Below are 19,785 nucleotides of genomic sequence, written 5' to 3' on the forward strand. Positions count from 1 at the left end.
CATGTGGTAGATTCATTTGTAACATTAGGTTGTCCAACATCGACATCAATCTTTAATGAAGTGTTAGCTGCTGGTACATATGACTTAGTAACTCTTTTTGGATAAGCAAATGCGTCTGGCAATTTGTTAGCTAAATTTTGCAAATGAATTATCTTTTGAACTTCTAGTTCACATGCTTTTGTTCGAGGATCAAAATGAGATAATGATAATTCATTCCAGCTAATTTCCTTTCTCAACTGCTTATTCTTCCCCCCTAATATCGGGAACTCTGATTCGTCAAAATGACAATCAGCAAATCAAGCAGTAAATAGATCACCCGTTAAGGGTTCAATATATTTTATAATAGAAGAAGATTCATACCTAACATATATCTCTAATCTTCTTTGAGGGCCCATCTTTGTGCGTTGTGGTGGAGAAATTGGGACATATACCCCACATCCAAAAGTTTTTAGATGGAAATATTAGGTTCTTGACCATGAACCATTTGCATTGCAGATTGTTTATGATAGCTCGTTCATTTGATGCGAATTAACGTCGCAGCATGTAATATTGCATGTCTACAAGAAGAGGTTGGAAGCTTTGACCTCATAATTAATGGCCTTGCAATTAATTTTAAGCGTTTAACCAATGATTTCGCAAGTCCATTTTGTGTATGAACATGTGCTACAGGATGTTCAACATCAATTCCACTAGACATGTAATAGTCATTAAAAGTTTGAGATGTGAATTCACCAACATTATCAAGCATATTTTCTTGATTGGATAATCAGGAAAATGTGCTCGCAATCTAATCAATTGGGCAAGTAATCTAGCAAATGCCAAGTTACGAGAAGATAATAAAGATACATGTGACCACCTTGTTGATGCGTCAACTAAAACCATAAAATATCTAAATGGTCCACATGGTGGGTGTATTGGCCCCAAAAATATCGTCTTGTATCCGTTCTAAAAATAGAAGTGATTCACTCCCAACTTTTGTTGGTGATGGTCGAATAATCAATTTCTCTTGGGAACAAGCAGTACATGTGAATTCATTGGTTTTAAGAATCTTTTGGCTCTTCAATGGATTTCCACATGGATTTTCAATTATTTTTCTCACCATAATGGAACCGGGATGACCTAACCAGTTATTGCCAAATAGAAAAATCTGTAAACTTCTGGTTGACAGTAGCATTTGTTTCAATTATACTAATTCTTGTATAGTATAAACCATAGGAGAATGCAGGTAACTTTTCAAGTGTGCATTTTCTCCCTGATATCACTCTTGTGATACAAAGATATTCCACATTTTCTTCATTCATGGTCTCAATGTGGTGTCCATTTTTACGTATATCTTTGAAACTTAATAAGTTTCTATGAGATTTAGAGAAATATAGTGCATTCTCAATATTCAATTGTATTCCTCTAAGCAACAATATTTTGGCTCTTCCGGAGCTTTCAATCATTTTTGTAGTACCAGATATATTACGAACATTTGCTTCTTGCATTGCCAAAGAAGAAAAATAGAACTTATCCTTGAGTATTGTGTGCGTGGTTGCACAGTCAGTGAGACAAACATCTTCACCATTTGAGGTGGTGACATTAGCAGGAACGTCCATTTAGCTTTAAAGGAGAGAACTATTGTGCTGATAACGTGTTTCTATAATAGTGTTGAGGTAATCATGCGACTCTAGTGTGGTAAATGCCTATAAAAAAAGGTCATGTGGTTCTAGACTATTGGCTGTTGGGGGAGGTTGTTAATCAGGAATGGAGGTTCGAGTGAGATTTGCAACGGTAAGGAGAAGAGGGTGGTTGTGGTTTAGTTTTATTACTGGTTGTGGTTTTCCTACTATTCTTGTATACAAAGATGTCAAAAGAAGACAATGGAAAATGAAATTGGGGTTTTTGGTTCCCTTCCCTTTCTAAGCTTGCGAAATTAGGATTCTTGAGACAATGACACACAAGATTTTATATTGGTTGACCCCCAGAACGATAAGGTTACATCCAGTCCTTGGCGTTAATCGAGATTTCACTAAGGGTGAGTTCCAAGGACTCCTCCTTACGTATATTCTTCAACTTGCATCCTTAGGCAATAGTATTTTTTAGCAACTGTCTCTCCAAGCATTGAGTATTATAGTCTTTCCAGGCATTGAAATTCTGGTTCTCGGACATGAGAGATGTCGAATGCGATGCAGGGACAATCGGTTCAACAATCTACTAACAATAACAACAGTAACTAAAAAGCATAAGTAAACAAAACACAAAAGTTGTTAACCCAGTTCGGTGCAACATCACCTACATCTGGAGGGCTACGCCCAAAGAAAGGAAATTCACTATCTCAAGATTTAGGAGTTATAGACACTCATGAACACCTCAGTTCATAGTTCTTATCCTAATCTACCTAGTGTATTTCTACTTAGTATTTTCCCATAAGTATGAGAGTCCCTCTCACTTTCTCTCAATCACTGCCACAATGATTGAGCTTACAATAAGCAACACAAGTTTGAAAAGATTACAACTCAACTAAAACAAACCAACTCTATGCCATATGATGATCAATGGAGGCAGTAGAGTGGTGTACAAAATAACAGAACAAGGACTCACAAACACAACCCTAAAACCCCAATCCTTGGGTGCCCAACGCACACCTAGGAACTAGGGTTAAGCCTCCTTAAATAGCTGTTCTTCTGGTCTTGATCTTCAATGGGCTTGCACGAAAATAGAGTCCACAAAACAGATATGGAACAAATCTTTTTAAACCAGTACCAAATTTTATCAAATAAGATTTGAAAAAAAAAAGATATAATCTTCTACAATTTAAACAAAATCAAATCTTCTTCAACAGATTTGACTACACTATAATATATTCCAGATAACACATAGAAGCTTCTTCAACAACCCTAACTTGTTGAACACGTAAAATAATTCAAAACTTCCAGAACAAACATGCAACACACAGCAGCCCCGCAGGGACAAATGTCACAGGCACGATGTTACAACATCTGCTTCGACATCAGGTTGTTTTTGACAAAATGCAGACAACCAAAAGTAACAACAATCTCCCCCTTTGTCAAATTTTGTCTAAAACAACTTGAGATTCAGAGAATATAAACATAACTCCCCCTTGGCAGTGGAACTCCCCCTCAAACGGTGCAGCCCACTTATAACAACAACCTGACAGTTTCCAGATGTACATGTCACAACAACAAACACACTGCTGAAAATCAGAAACCACAATCACATTACTCCCCCTTATTAGCAGTATTTTTGCTAAAATTAACTTGTGAGCACAGCGGTGGAGAGAGTCTTCATCAACAACTATCAGTTTCACATCAGAGACACAACATAAATAGCAGCGGATACATGAGATCACAAGATCAGATCTATTGATTGATCCTCCTTCCTTGGCGTTGTCCATGTAACTAGAATATATTCCCTGGAGCTCACCCGAACAGAATAGGGTGCCTGCTCTGATACCAATTCTGGTTATGGCACAGGACAGATGTCGAACGTGATGCTGGGACAATCGGTTCAACAATCGACTAACAATAACAACAGTAACTAAAAAGCATAAGTAAACAAAACACAAGAGTTGTTAACCCAGTTCGGTGCAACATCACCTATATCTGGAGGGCTTCGCCCAAAGAAAGGAAATCCACTATCTCAAGATTTAGGAATTACAGACACTCATGAGCACCTCAGTTTATAGTTCTTATCCCACTCTTTCCCCCTAAGTATGAGAGCCCCTCTTACTTTCTCTCAATCACTGCCACGGTGATTGGGCTTACAATAAGCAACACAGATTTAAAGAGATTACAACTCAACTAAAACAAACCAACTCTATGCCATATGATGATCAGTGTAGGCAGTAGAGTGGTGTACAAAATAACAGAACAAGGACTCACAAACACAACCCTAAAACCCCAATCCTTGGGTGCCCAACGCACACCTAGCAACTAGGGGTAAGCCTCCTTAAATAGCTGTTCTTCTGGTCTTGATATTTAATGAGCTTGCACGAAAATAGAGTCCACAAAACAGATCTGGAACAAATCTTTTTAAACTAGTACCAAATCTTATCAAATAAGATTTGAAAATAAAAAGATATAATCTTCTACAATTTAAACCAAATCAAACCTTCTTCAGCAGATTTGATTACACTATAATATATTCCAGATAACACATAGAAGCTTCTTCAAAAACCCTAACTTGTTGAACACGTAAAACAATTCAAAACTTCCAGAACAAACATGCAACACACAGCAGCCCCGCATGGACAAATGTCACAGACACGATGTTACAACATCTGCTTCGACATCAGGTTGTTTTTTACAAAATGCAGACAAACAAAAGTAACAACAGACATTGAGTACTCTTAAAGCATGTCCAGGCTAAGTATTGTTTCAGAACTGCCTCTCCATGCATTGATTACTCTTTGTCCTTGCCTCTCCAGGAAGAACAAGTATTCTTTGTCCCTGCCTCTCCAAGCACTTGAGTATTCTTTGTCACTGCCTCTCCAGACATTGAGTATTCTCAACGCCTCTCTAGCCTCAAGTTTTCTAAAGACTCACCGAGTATTAGACGGGACTCCTCCATACAAGTATAAAGGACTTCTCCTACATGATATTTTTCAAGACCATTTATCCTACTTTACAATCTCTTATGAATAAAAGGGATAGTAGTGATATGAAACACTAAGAACTATAAAGTATTATAGAATTACTTTATGTTCTTTTACAACAAGAATGAAAATAAAAGATCTATCTCCTAAGTGCGTTTCTCCTTGTTGCAGAGGCTGATGATGATGTATTCTTCTAAGCTCAGGCCTCTAGACTTTTCATAAGACGATAAGAGTATGTTCTTGATAGCGCGCCAGGAAATGCCGAACTGGGTTAGGATATTCTGATTGAATCCCAATTCATATTTCTAAAAGTCTGGTGTTTGGACTTGCTAAAGCCAACTTGTGAAGTTTTTAGTCTTGGTATTTATAGCTTCTAATCTTCTGTGAGTAGAGATTTAGTTGTTGGATGGTCTTCACAGCAATTATGATTGTTGCATCGAACTGTGCTGAAGTCAGTAAAACGTGTTGAATTGGTACAACTTTGATGCATACCTACTATCCGTTGAGATGACTAACGACTCTTTGATAGATGGAGCGTTGTGCTTTCAGCCGTGGTTACTGCGCCGTGTTAGATCACGTGCTGCTGCAGATGTCGAGACTTCTTTGACCAGCTCCCTTGTGGGTTTTCTTCAATCAGACGATGATTCATATTCCACTGATGAGGTAGCTTGACTTCAGTGAGTAACTTTGTGTCTTCACCTTTCAACGAATGTTTGCCTTTCTGATGTGGACGATGGTTGTAGGCAAAATGACTTGAAGCTTCTTCCTTAGGAGATGGATGATCTGATAATTTCTGGATGAGGAATAGTCGATATAGAGAGAGATAAGGGAAAACTTCAGGTCTGAAGATTATGATAGTTTCCCTTGGTCATTGTGCATATTTCATGGTTGCTTGAAGCTTTGCACTTTGACCTTTCTTTCTCTTGTGTTCTCAAATATTTTTTCCAAATTGACATGATGTTTGCTTTCTCAGAACACAGTTTCTTCTAGTTGGACAGCTCGAGTTGGAAAATTGATTCTCCTTTGCAAGTTGTCCTTTCTTTCTTCTACAGACGATCGTTCTTTCTCCTTGAGACGATCCTGCTATTCTTCTGAAAGTCTTATGATCTTCTACTAACAGCTCTTCTTTTAATCAACTTGCTGATGTCGGCTGTCTTGTCTTCTTTTCAGCTTTGCTCAGAATCTTTCCGTTGATGAACCATATATCTTGATGTAGCAGTTTCTTCTTATGAGACGATCTTCGACTTTCTTCTTGATATTCCTTGTCATCTTTGAGTCAGACGATATAATGTGCTTTGTTGAGCTTCGTCTTTTCCTTATGTAGACGGTCTTTGCACATATAACTTTTCTTCTTTGCAATCATAACGTTTGATTAGAGAAAGTGACTATCTTTAGACTGTCCTTGTTTTCCCCGAGTTCCAATGCATATGGAATTCCAGACGAAACAAGTATATCGCAAGTTCTTAGTTCTTTTGACTATGCTTGTTTGTCCTGAAGTTTAATTCATATGAAGTTCCAAGACGTAACAAGTAAGTCACATTTATGTAGCTCCTGAAAAGTAAACAACAAGGATTCTTTAGATATCATTAATAGACTCTTGGAGGACTCTTGAAAATTTTTATCATTCAAAACAAGATAGATATTGAAGACGTTTGTACGTAACACTGAGTTTTGGGTTGAAGAACCTTTCGAACACAACAACAACCAACATGGAGAGAAGGGATCTGGGTTGAAGAAGGAGATAATACCTGGCTCGTGGTGGCTCCACATATGGGTTATGGGTTTGTGGAGATTTGCTTGGTTCTGGTCGGTGTTTCAACTTGTTGGAGAGGTTGAGGTTGAAGATCTTAGTCAGAGTCCATCAAGGAATCAATGTTTTCAAGGGATGTAGTGTTATTTATGGGCAGAGTTTATAGTCACTCGGATTATTTTCTAAATAAGAGATCTGGAAGGTGAGCGTAAATTGAGTTTGATTGGGATTTAATTACTGGGTTTATTTGGGATGAAGATGATGGAGAATAAGTGACGATAATAGGTTATGATGAAAAATTATTATTATTTATTTTAGTGGAGGATCTTTATATTCCTGAGAGCATTTAAAAACAAAATAAATTGAACACTAGTGATAACCGACATTTCCGTATGCCACATAATCACTAAAATGGCTCGAGGGATCAAAAGCTCAAGTGGCCAACAAGTGAAGAAACTCAGATAAGTGAAAAATTAATTTAAGGACTAATATCAATAATTCGCTAAAAAAACTAAAGTTGTTAAAGGATCACAACTTGAGAAAAAGAATATAAAAATAATGATGATAACAATTAAAAGTAAAGTTGACTCACATTAAAACAAATATTAATTACTTATTTTTAGTATTTTATATTGTTCATTAAATAAGTTTCTAATTGTAAAAAATTTCAACTTCTCAAATTTTAAATTAAATATGTAATACTATTGAAATTTTAATTATTGATCATAACTTGACGAAAATATTTAACTAATAATAGTAATTTGATTTGACTTGACATTTACATTAATAAAAATATTAAATAGTAGTTAATAATATTTCTTATCCAAAAAAAAGGCAGTTAATAATATTAATATTTTAATTATTAATTGTAATTTTTTCATTTCACATTTGAAAATAAATATTATCAATTTTTATATTTTAATAGTTATTCAAAAATTGAGAAAAAATTTAAAAATAATAATGATATCAATAAGAAAAAGAAAAATTAACTCAAATTAATTACAATATTAACTATGTATTTGTACTTTTTAATTATTCATTATGTAGTAACTAATTGTGAAAAATTTATTTCTCATATTTAAAATTAATTTTTAATTATTGATCACAACTGGAGGAAAAAAGCCACATAATAACAATTTAATTTACTAGACCTTTAAGTTAATAATAATATAAAGAGTAGCTATTTGTTAATAACCTTTTATAATATTCATTAAATTAATTTCTAACTGTAACTTTTACGAATTTGGACGGGCCTAGCCGATTCTCAATATGACCCAACATTTCAATCGATTCCTTTGTTGTCACCATGAAATTAGAGTGTGTTTTTGTTATTCTTCTTGTTTTGTTGGCCTCTGCTTTTGGGCCTTATGGCACTTACATGCCCATGAAGGACATCAATGACCCCCACGTGAGGGAGGTTGCAGAATTTGCCATCACTGAACACAATATGCAATCTGGTGAAAATCTCAAGCTCGAAGGCTATGTTTGGATTGATGGAACACAACGGAGCGGAACGGAACGGAATATAATGGAGCGGAATGGAACGGAACAAAAATTACATTTCATTATTTGGGTATTTTATAATGGAATGGAACAAAATTTCCACTTCATTGTTTGGACAGCGGACGGAGCGGAATCAGTTATAACTTTTTTTCTCCCTATATTACCCTTTCTATTTTTTTTTGTTTTACCAAAACTTTCGAAAAATAATTATCATCTTTTTCACTGCAAGAAATTTATCTTCCCATTTTTGTAATAAAGTAGAAATTTATATTCTCATTTTATTTTACTTTTTTAATTCAATTATTTACTGCCAGCGGTTAATTAAAAAAAAAAAGGAAAGAACACAGTGAACGTCAAAGAAAAAGAACGCAGTAAGCCAGCAAGCAACCTTTGAATTCAATTTCCATGTGCAGCTTGTATGATGAAGAAAAAAACAAATATGATAGATTTATCTTCCCATTTTTGTTATAAAGTAGAGAATAGTTATAAATTTAGCCGGGTCAGTAACTTTGAAGAGAAAAAAACATAAACGAATGAGTTTTGCACGGTGGAAAGATGATAATATGAACACCGAAAAAGTCCAAAAGTATGAAGCTTTTTTCACAATTGAGGCAAATCAAGCAACGTGTAAAGGGAGAAGAGTGGGGTAAATACATGGGGTTATGGAGGGAGTTACATACACAGGGGTAAAAGAGTATTTTAATAATTTTATTAGACTTCAGTTTTTTGCTCCATCCCATTCCTCCCAAATTTGAGGGGAACAAAAGTGGGGGAAAGTAGTGGTATCTGATGGGATGTGTGCCACTAGGATCCATCCATTTCCATCCATTTTTAATTAATCCAAACAAAGGACCTCTTGCTCCATCCCCTCCACTCCATTCCACTCCATCACCTTCCCCCAATCCAAACGAAGCCGAAAGGGTCATCAAGGGAGACTCTCAGGTGGTGTCAGGTGAAAACTACCGCCTCACCCTTGTTGCCACCGATGGCTCAATCTCACACAATTACCTAGTGATTGTCTATGAGCAAGGTTGGACACACAATAAAACTCACTTCTAGATATGATATCTTCCATATGATATCTTTTAGATCTTTTACCCGTATTAATCCTTAATTATTAAATTATTTTCAAGATATGATATCTTCCATATATTTATAATACAAGTAAACATCTATATTATGCTTCATGTCATATGGATAGTTTAATAATAAATATATGTATGAAACTGACTAGAATAATTTCTATCATATAATTTATTTTTCTCCTTTTCTATTTTAATAAAGACTATTCTATAAAATAATAAACCAATTTTTCCCTCTACTTTTCTCTTTTCATATCATTATTCTCATTTAACCTAACGAGTACCGTTGCAATGGTAAAAAGTGGTTGTCTAAACCCATAGGTCAGGAGGAATGATATTCTTATGAGTTAGGAGAAGCTCTTTTAGGGAGATATTTGACATTCACAACACTTAGGTGACCGAGTTAGAATTGTCAGAACAATTTAACAAAAAAATCATTATTCTCATTTTTTCATATGAACAAACAAAATAACGGGATAAAATTGATGGGTTAACCGAAAAGGTATAGTAAAACATGCGAGTCAATGTAACAAAACTTAAGGTTTTTTATTTATTTATTTTAAATATAGAGTGAATTTTATTAAGCAACGACATGAGGTCATCTGCCCGAGGATCATCCTATACAAAGTAAATATGCTCCATTGGAGTTTCTCCTTCCAAACATTAAGCCCATGCCAAAATGAAAGTTTTGCCAAACCATTCGCTACAGAATTCCCAGAACGGCGAACAAACGAAAAATCCACAAAATTTAAGTTTAAAGCTGAACACAATATTACTTATTACGACCATTTGGTATGAATAAAAAAAAACATTTGGGAAGATGTTTTTTAGATAGTTAGTTTATTATCATAAATTTTAGTGATCTACCAATATACTATCAATTTTTCACATCGGAAAGGATGTAACTATTAGTATAGTTTTTCTGCCTTAATTTCTAGTCTAACATGTAACTAAAACTTAATTATGATATACTTTTTTTTTTGGTACAATGAATTATGTCATTATAACGTAAAAAAAAAAATTATGTCATTATGATATATTTGCTTAAGATGTAGATCAAATGAAATATTAAAATTTTTAAGTGAAGATTTATTTAAAATATGAAAAAAGGACTGCAAATAAGGGTGTGGAGGAGGAAAGGCAAAGCGTGTATGGGTTTTGGGTATTCAACTATTCATTCATTGATACGACGCTCACATTCAATTCAACCTCTTCTTCCTCTCAACTCAAAACCCTAATTTCCAATAATCAAAAAGAGAAAACGCAGCGTTTTGATTCCACTCACAATCTCAGGTTCAACCCAGGTGAATTTTGCTTCCTCTGTTTCTTTTTCACTCTCTACCCTTTTTCAAGTGTCAGAGCATTATAATGCCAATGCTATTTTAGAATTATAGAACTGCAAAACTTGATTTTTGGAATTATTGTAGTGAACACATGTTCAAAACAATCTTAAAGTTTGTTCCTTCAAGGTTCAATAATTCTGTAGTTAGTTACATTTTGTGGCTTAGGTGCCTGTTGTTCTTTATATAGAACAAATTGATACCTCTAGAGACTTGAAACAGTAACATAAGAACTCTTTGAGGACAATCAATTATGGATTTTCTGAACATATAACTAGTAACTTTGTCTAATATTTGTCTAAATTGTTATTTTGGAGTTTTAGACCAAAATTTAGATATCTTTAATTACTTTACCCAAGCTGCTCAACACCACCCTTCGACGGTTTGAATAAATTAGTGTTTTTTACTTGCAGCATGAATGAGCTATCAGTATCTGTATTCTGTAATAGCAATATTGTTGATTTTGGCATTTTGAACTTTTTGGCAATTCCTTCAACCTTTCTTCTGGATTCTAGAATTAAAGAAGTATTTCCTGTGAACCGTATATTTTATACAATCTGTTGTTGACGTGATGTTCTTAATCAATGCCTTGTGTAGGGTAGGTAATTCTTGCAATTTCCATCATTGCTTTAAAAGGATCAGCATGTGTTACTTTTTGTAGTCCTTTCAAGGGAAGCCATTGAAGTGCTCTCATAATTAGTTACACTATCATGGATATTGAACCAGTAGATGAAAGAGAGAACAATGATAGACCTGCTTCTGAAAATGTTGAATCTGAAAAAGGCCACTTACTAAATATGACTGCGATTGAAAGAGGAATAAATAATCAGGAAGGTGATGCATGTAGTAAACCACAAGTGGGCATGCTGTTCGAATCAGAAGATGCTGCAAAATCATTTTATGATGCATATGCAAGGCATGTAGGATTTAGCATCCATGTTGGTCAATTCAGTCGTGCTAAGCCTGATGGTCCAATTATAACTTGGAACTTTGCTTGTTCCAGGGAGGTGGTTAAAAGGAAGAATGTATCGAGTTGCAATGCGATGCTTAGAATAGAGAGAAAAGATGCAGAGTGGTTAGTGACAAAATTTGTTGAGGACCATAACCATTCCCTGGCTTCCTCTAGAAAGGTGCAGTACCTTCAACCCCATAGGCATTTTACAGGTGCTACAAAAAATGTTACAGAGACATTTGATGCCAGTAATGATTCCTATTTTTCTACGAACGGCAATCACTTAGAACAGATTAATATAGTTAGGAGTCCCTCTCCAGCTGAAAAAAGTCATCCAACGAGAAACACTACGCCTTTTACCTATGTAAAATCATCCCAAAAGAGGACCCTTGGAAGAGATGCTCAAAATCTTCTCAATTACTTTAAGAAGATGCAGGGAAAAAACCCTGGCTTCTATTATGCAATACAACTTGATGATGAAAACCGCATGATCAATGTATTCTGGGCAGATGCGAGGTCAAGAAGTGCATATAATTACTTTGGTGATGCAGTAATTTTTGACACAATGTATAGACCTAATCAATACCAAGTTCCATTTGCTCCATTTACAGGAGTCAATCATCATGGCCAGAATGTTTTATTCGGCTGTGCATTACTACTAGATGAATCTGAGTCTTCCTTTACTTGGCTGTTCAGGACATGGCTATCTGCTATGAATGATCGACCACCGGTTTCTATTACCACAGACCAAGATAGAGCCATACAAGCAGCTGTTGCGCAGGTGTTTCCAGAAACTCGCCATTGTATTTGTAAGTGGCACATTTTGAGAGAAGGTCAAGAAAGACTGGCTCATATTTACCTTGCTCATCCATCATTTTATGGGAAGCTGTATAGCTGCATAAATTTCTCTGAGACTGTTGAGGATTTTGAATCAACATGGAAGTCTCTTGTAGATAAATATGATCTTCTTAAAAATGATTGGCTTCAAGCAGTGTATAATGCTCGCAAACAATGGGCCCCTGTTTACTTTCATGATACTTTCTTTGCTGCATTTACTTCAAACCATGGGGTTCGCTCTTTTTTTGATGGCTATGTAAATCAACAGACAACCTTGCCTTTGTTTTTTAAGCAGTATGAAAGATCTCTAGAACATTCTTTGGAAAAAGAAATAGAAGCAGATTACGAGACCATTTGTACCACTCCTGTTTTGAAGACTCCATCACCAATGGAACAACAGGCTGCTAATCAATACACTAAAAAGATTTTTGCGAAGTTTCAGAAGGAACTGGTCGAAACATTCGCGTATACTGCTAATAATATTGAGGATGATGGTGTGGTCAGTAAATACAGGGTTGCAAAATATGAAGACGATCACAAGATATACGTGGTCACATTAGATATCTCTCAAATGAAGGTAAATTGCAGCTGTCAGATGTTTGAATACTCAGGCATTCTTTGTCGACATATATTGACGGTCTTCACTGTTACAAATGTTCTTACCCTACCATCACACTACATTTTGAAGCGATGGACAAGGAATGCAAAGTCCAGTACCGGAACAAATGAAAAAGTACCGGATCCTCTTCACATTGAAAATCTCACTTCACGTTTTAATAGTTTATGTCAAGAAGCCATTAAGCTTGCAGAAGAAGGGGCAATAGCTGTAGAGACTTATAACACTGCAATGAATGCATTAAGAGAAGGTTCTAAAAAGGTTGATGTTGTGAAGAAAAATGTTGCGAAAGTCACACCTCCTAACACTCAAGGTAATGGAAGCAGTCAGGAAGACAATAGCATGGGGAGCCTTTCATCTATTTCTGAACTCATCCCATCATTGTGGCCTTGGCAAGATTCAGTGACACATCACTCTAATTGTAATAACATTCAGCTTCCTGTTACTGATCTGAGTCATCCTAGTTTGACTCCCATTTCTATTCACCGTGACGGTGGCCGTCCAGATAGCACTGTATTAATCTGAACCACCCTAATGATTATTACTGTAAATTGCGGTCATTACTTTATTTGACTGTCAATTATTGATGCAGGTTGTCCTTACTTATTTCAAGTCTATGACTTGGGTTGTAGAAAATAAGAATTCAAGCCCGTCCAATAAAGTTGCAGCCATCACGATGAAGGTATTTATATAGGCGCTTTATATGCCTGCATGCTGCAACTTCTGTTCTCCTATGAGTTACAATCTTTGTATCTTTTATTTATCAAGAAGCAAATATCTCAATATCTTTTGTCTGGTACTCTGATTAAATTTAATATGCATCAGTGTGCTCTGTCATTGGTATATGAGTGTGCTCTATAATTGGAAGAGATCCATTTCTTTCCAGATCTCCATCTAAACATCATGTGCTCAGCAGAAAATATAAACAATCTGGCTTATTTCACTTATCATATCTCTTTCGGTGCCTGTTCTGTAGAGTACTAATGAATTGTATACTGTAAAATGTACAAGGTGCTGAAAACTTCATTTTCTACCTGTTAATTCTGCTTTACCTTCCTGTAGCTGCAAGATTACAGCAAGAACCCTTCAAGAGAAACAGAAGTGCAATTCAGGGGGACGAGGATGACTTTGGAGCCTATGTTGAGGTCAATGGCTTACATCAGTCAGCAGCTCGCTGCACCAGTCAATGGAGTTGCTGTCATCAATCTGAAGGTCTATAAACTTGCATCATGGTCCTCTGCTTTTACTAGCTCCTAAACATTTTACAATAAAGTATATGTTTTGTGGGTGAAATAATTTTCTCCTTCATATGCTCTCAGCTTTGTATAAAGGAAACCTCAGTATGAGGTTTAACTTAGTTTAAGCAGTTTTGTTGATAATTTCCTTTCCCTCGTTCTTTCTTTCCCTGTAATGCTTTTCACAAACATAAAATGCTAAGGAAGCCCTTGTTATTTATTGTTTAAACTTTAACCTTTCCAGGCGTGCTTTTGTAATATTCTGCAGTTTTAGCATTTTTAGCATTTTGTGTTCTATATGAATTTATCCAAGGTATTTTAGCTTATGTTGACAGTCTACTTATTCCAGCTTCAGGACACAAAGACAAGTACTGGGGCAACAGAGGTGAATTTCCTAGTTTCTAGAGATACACTAGGTTCCATGCTGAGATCTATGACCTACATCCAGGAGCAGCTATAAGCGTTGTAAGCATTATACTTACCAGTTCTCTTCTTTGAAGCATTTCATTAAATTATTCATTAATTTATAAGCCCTTCATTCTTTTTTCAAGAAATACAACAAGTCAACAACAACAACAATGATAATAATAATAGTAATAATAATAATTGTTAGAATATATCATTCCTTTCGTTTTTGGAGTCTTATTATATCAAGAGTGTTATTAGGCTGGACTTGTATTAGTTGCACTACACTAGTATTTAAGCAGATCTAAATAGGCATATGAAGTTAACATCTTCTCATAATCATACCATCACTTTATTGTAATATATAAAATATCATTCCTAGTTCTTTTTCCTTATATAGTTTTCCAGTAATCTTTGGGGCCGCTTTGGTTTTTGTTACCTTTTTTATTTTTTATTAGAAAACTACCATATTATTTTCACTTAATTTTCTATTTTCATTTACTTGCACACAAAACAGTAAAAATAATACAAAGTTATTGCACTTTTTTTTATATCAAACTTTGAAATTAGAATAAAATGAAAAAAAGGAAACTCAAATGAAACGGGCAACAGTATAACTAAGGGTCAATTGCCTTAACCACACGTTTGGTGACGTTGTGCTGGTCTCTTCTAGTATCAGAAAATATATAACATCACCTTATTTATGAATTTTTACCAAGTTATTTTTTTATTTTTCGGACTGATATCACCTCTATATGTCCTTTCGTACAGTTATTTGTAGTTGAAAGGCCCATATGTATTGATCTAAATCTCTTATGGAAAGAGAAAGTTTGTTTAGAAAAACGATTTTCTATTTTGAATCAATTGAGTGAATTCACTCTGTTATTAGAATGAGAGTTCCTTTTCGAGCTACATCTAACTACTAACGAACTTCTAACAGAAAACTAAGAGTAATAACAAACAGTTTTAGTTATTACCAGTACTACACTACCGAATCAATTAACAAGGTAGTGAGCTTCTCATACCATTTTCTACAAGCTTGCTTTTGTCCATAAAGAGACTTAAGCAACTTGCAAACCTTAATAGTACCAACACCTGTGGTACCTTGAGGAATAACCATGTATACATCTTCATGCAAATCCCCATGAAGAAATGCATTATTAACATCCAATTGATGGACATGCCATTTTTGGATGGAAGTAAGAGCTAAGACTGTGCAAATAGTTGTAAGCTTTGCAACAGGTGAGAAGGTATCAAAGTAGTCCACTCCTTCTGTTTGTGTATTATAAACTTTTGCAACCAAGCTAGTCTTGTACCTTTCAATAGTGTCATCAGATTTCCTCTTGATTTTGTACACCCATTTGTTGCCAATTGGAGTAATTCCAGGAGGAAGATCCACAAGGGTCCAATTTTTATTAGCAGTCAAGGCTTCTAGCTCTGCCTGCATAGCCTTTGTTCCAACACTGACTCAGTGTAAGTAGCAGGTTCTGTCTGATGACAAAGAAATAGTGAAAGCCCTGTGTGTAGGAGAAAGTGATGTGCAGGAAATGTAGTTAAAAATAGGATATGGAGTTCGAGAAGAAGACAAATATGCAGCAGAGCAGTTGCAATGCCAACTGCAAAGAGGACTTCTTGACTCGGGTGGAAGACTGGGGCACAGGTTGTGGAGAAGCTGAACCTGATGAAGTAGGATAGAATTTTGGAGATGCCCTGATTGAGTCAGTGGCTGAAACAGGAATTGGTGAAGCTGCAGCTGAGTTTTCAGAGATTCCACTATCAGATGTACAATCAATATGTGAGGGCGAAGATTGTGACTTAGGGTCAGGATCCAAATAAGTCCAGGTGGATTGAATAGATTGAGGATAATATAGGCGATATTTAAATATGGTTTCATGAAAGACTGCATGTCTTGAAACCAACAGTTGCTTGTTATGAAGATCATAACCAGTATATCCCTTCACACCTTATTTGTATCCCAAAAAAATACACTTCCTGGCTTGTGATCTGTTTGCTGTGATTGTAAAAATAAAGCATAAGCATCCAAACACTTTTAGATTCTGAAAATCAGGTAAAGATCCGTAAAGAAGCTCATAAGGAGTCTTGTCTTGTAACACCTTGGAAGGAACCCAATAGATCAAGTACACAGCATAACAAACTGTTTAGTTCCAAAAATATTTGGGAAACTGAGATTGAAACATCTAGGCACGAGCTACATTTAAGACATGCTGATGCTTCCTTTCCACTCAACCATTCTGTTGAGGTGTTTGAACACATGCAGTCTGATGAAGAATACCTTTACTAGCATAGAAGTCCTGTAATTTAAATTCTGGGCCATGATCACTGCACATTACTTGAACTCCTTTATCAAACTGATTCTGAACTATTAACACAAAACTCTGAATCTGAGATGAAACTTCAGATTGATGCTTTAACATTACTACCCATGTAAACCGGCTATAATCATCTACAATTGTGAGAAAATATCTATGATGATTGCAGAGAAGCAATAGAGAAAGGGCCCCATATATCCATATGAAGGAGAGAAAAAGGGACAATATTTAGAACAACCAATTGAAAAGGGAACCTTTGGAAAATGACACATATCACAAATGTCATGTTTATTTACAGAAATAATAGGTAAATGTTTACACCAAATCGCCAACTTCTCATTAGAGTCATGGTCAAATCTAAAATGACAAAGGTAAAAGCACTATTAACAGTAACTTGATGCTTATCTGCTTCTTTATTCTTTTCCAGCTTCAAGTAATACAAGGCATCTATCAAATCAGCTGAACCAATCATCTTCAAGTGTTGAATCCTAAATGATACATTCGTTAGTATTGAATAAAACTCCACAATTAAGACCTGCTATGAGTTCGGATAGTGAGAGTAGATTGAAAGTGAAGTGAGGCACAAATTCACTTAACACCACGTGAGCAGTCAATTGAATGTTTCCAGATATGTGTGCAACTATTGTGTGTCCATTTGGCGATTTAATGTGGAGTGGTGTGAATCTTGGTGTAATTAGTAAACATATGCAAAGAACAGCATATATGATCTGTATGTAGCTCCTGAATCTAGGATCCAACAACATGATTTAATAGAAGAGAAGACACAACTATTACCTTCATGAGGTGTAGCAGAGGAGCCTGACATTTCTGAAACACTGCAAATCTGGATAACAGCCGGTGCTGTGAAACCATCATTGTGTGATTTGTTAATGTCTTCCTGCTGTAAGAGTTAAGAACTTCAAATACTATTCTTGTGTAAATCCTTCAACAGGTTGCATAGTGGAATCTTTAGATGGAATAACCTCTTCATGCTTTGATTCTGTTTTCTCTCCAATGGCATTGTTTACACCCCAAGAACTCTTATAGCGAGAGTTTGGAGGAAAGCCGTGCTTCCTATAGCAGACATCTATTGTATATCCCATTCTATCACAATAGTCAATAGGTACAAATTTTTCCATTAGAAAAACCTCTGCCTCTTCTATAGTATCCTCTGCTTCTGCCATTACCATATGAAGAGCTTGCTGCGTTTATGGCTATATGTGTATCCTCAACTGGTGCCAGTCCATATTGCATTTCAAGTTGCAATACCTTAGAAAAGACTCGATTAAGCGGAGGCAATGGCTTTATCAACTGTATTTGTGATCGAACAACACCAAAATGTTCGTTAAGCCTCATCAACAAGAGTGCACGAGGTTGTTGCATCTCTCCCATGCTCCAAAGCTCGGATCAAAACGCTCAGGGTTGGGCAAACTTCCATTGAGAAACTTGTGCTTGTTCTTCAAAGTCATGGATTGCTGCATTGACCTCTGAATGGTAATTGCTCCCTGTGAGTGGTGGAGTCACGAATTGCTGCAGGATTTTCGCTAGGGTGAACATAGAAATGACTTGCTGGACTCTGTGCAGGATCATCCACTATTGCTGATTCTCCATTGGTAAATAGAGAAAGTTTGGTGAGAAAAACTGTTTTTCTGTTATTGAATCAATCGAATGAATTCACTCTGTTACATTGAGTTCCTTTTACAGCTACATGTAACTAACAAACTTCTAAATGAAAACTAAGTAATAACTAACAGTTTTAATTATTACTAGACTAACTGTTTGCATATCGTTTCGCGCCGGTGTTAACTCGTGTTAGCACTCACTTCGAGGTAAAAAGTGAACAGAACTAAACTAGTAGTTTGAGATGAATGTGCTTTTCACGTGAACTCAACTGCTATCTAAATACATACAATTCTGTTGAACCCTCATACTAATAAAAATATCTGTGTTTCTTAATTCTTTTGTTCTTTCTTTGTTACTGTGTTAGACTATTCCTTACATGAATTTCAAGATAATTATCACACGCTCTTTTCTGAAACTTCTTTTAATTTTTTCTTCAGTTGCTCTAAATTTTTGATGCTTAGAAGTGTTCCAGAGCACTAAAGCAGTATAATGGATACTGTCATCCATATTCAGAAGGAATTTCTCTTTTCTTCTTCTTTAAGGTTTGCCATGTTCATAATGATTAATCATTCGCGATTTATGTATCCAGTGACCATTTACAATTATTTGATGTAATCGTGTAGGTAGCTACGAATTTCCTGTATTTTTAGTCCTTCAACAATGTTTATACTTAGAGCTGGTTAGCATTTTTTTAGGGGGGGAGCTTTACTTGTCACGTTCTCTAGCTTACAGAGAGGATACACCGTTTCCATTATCGAAATTTATTTTGTACATGTAATTCTTAAAATGAATAAACTAACTTTACATTGCTTATAATCTTTTGTTTTGCCTCCGGAAGATCGTGATGTGTGTGTGTTTTTTAATGTTCCCCTTAATGTTCACACACTGAAAACCAAGCAAGGATCAAATCGATTTAAACTTAACCCTGAATATAAAAGTGAGCATACTTACCTCATTGGCTATTCTCTTTTGTACACAGAAAGCCTATGTAGTTATGCTAATGATAGAATCAAATAATTGACAGAAGGAAGACAAACAATCAAAAGAAGAAAAAGGCTTAAAATATGTTTTTGGTTCCTAACGTTTAAAGAGAAATCTTATTGGGTCCCTATAAAGAAATGCCTTAAATTTTTTTTTTATTTGTAGTAAGTCCAATTTGAATCCCTGCTTATGTATCACTAATTTTGACGTAGTCAACTCTTATGTGTTAGTTCACTTATCTTCGGTGGATTTGTTTATCCTGTGTTATTTTTTTTTTATCTTCCACCTCGTTTTCTTCCTCCTTCCTTCCATCACTATCATCCTCTTTCTCCATCTCCTCCCACCACCACCCCATGATTCTTCTTCCAAAATTCAAAGTCCAAATTAAACCCCAGAAACTTCACAAACAAAGAGTGAAAGAAAAAAAAACAATTTTCTTAGCATCAACCAGAGTCTTCTTCCACAAAAGAAGCACCATAGAATATGAATGTTGAAAACCCAATCATGCTTCTGCAATTCACAACAGAACCTAAG

General features: G+C 35.5%; 1 protein-coding gene across 5 annotated transcripts; it reads left to right on the forward strand.

The window, feature by feature from the left end:
* The first annotated feature begins 10,053 nt into the window (after nt 1-10,053).
* LOC130745233 (protein FAR1-RELATED SEQUENCE 3-like) lies at nt 10,054-19,086 on the forward strand. Of its 5 annotated transcripts, none has more exons than XM_057597400.1 (6): nt 10,054-10,236; nt 10,870-13,190; nt 13,270-13,359; nt 13,740-13,889; nt 14,268-14,377; nt 18,708-19,086. In XM_057597400.1, the coding sequence occupies exons 2-5, from the start codon at nt 10,983-10,985 to the stop codon at nt 14,370-14,372; spliced, it is 2,553 nt and encodes an 850-aa protein (XP_057453383.1). In that variant the 5' UTR covers nt 10,054-10,236; nt 10,870-10,982; the 3' UTR covers nt 14,373-14,377; nt 18,708-19,086. The 5 variants fall into 5 exon arrangements, with proteins under 5 accessions (XP_057453383.1, XP_057453384.1, XP_057453381.1 ...); XM_057597401.1 differs by lacking the exon at nt 18,708-19,086 and adding an exon at nt 17,075-18,585; XM_057597398.1 differs by lacking the exon at nt 18,708-19,086 and adding an exon at nt 17,075-18,585 and having other exon boundaries at nt 10,055-10,236; nt 14,262-14,377.
* The last annotated feature ends 699 nt before the right edge of the window (nt 19,087-19,785 follow it).

This window comes from Lotus japonicus, chromosome 3, assembly GCF_012489685.1.
Source record: "Lotus japonicus ecotype B-129 chromosome 3, LjGifu_v1.2".
Lineage (NCBI taxonomy): Eukaryota > Viridiplantae > Streptophyta > Magnoliopsida > Fabales > Fabaceae > Lotus > Lotus japonicus.

Coding starts and splice junctions, on each gene's coding strand:
- LOC130745233 (XM_057597398.1), top strand. CDS start 10,983: ATGGATATTGAACCAGTAGATGAAAGAGAGAACAATGATAGACCTGCT. Junction 13,191..13,269: donor GTGGCCGTCCAGATAGCACT/GTATTAATCTGA, acceptor TTATTGATGCAG/GTTGTCCTTACTTATTTCAA. Junction 13,360..13,739: donor TTGCAGCCATCACGATGAAG/GTATTTATATAG, acceptor ACCTTCCTGTAG/CTGCAAGATTACAGCAAGAA.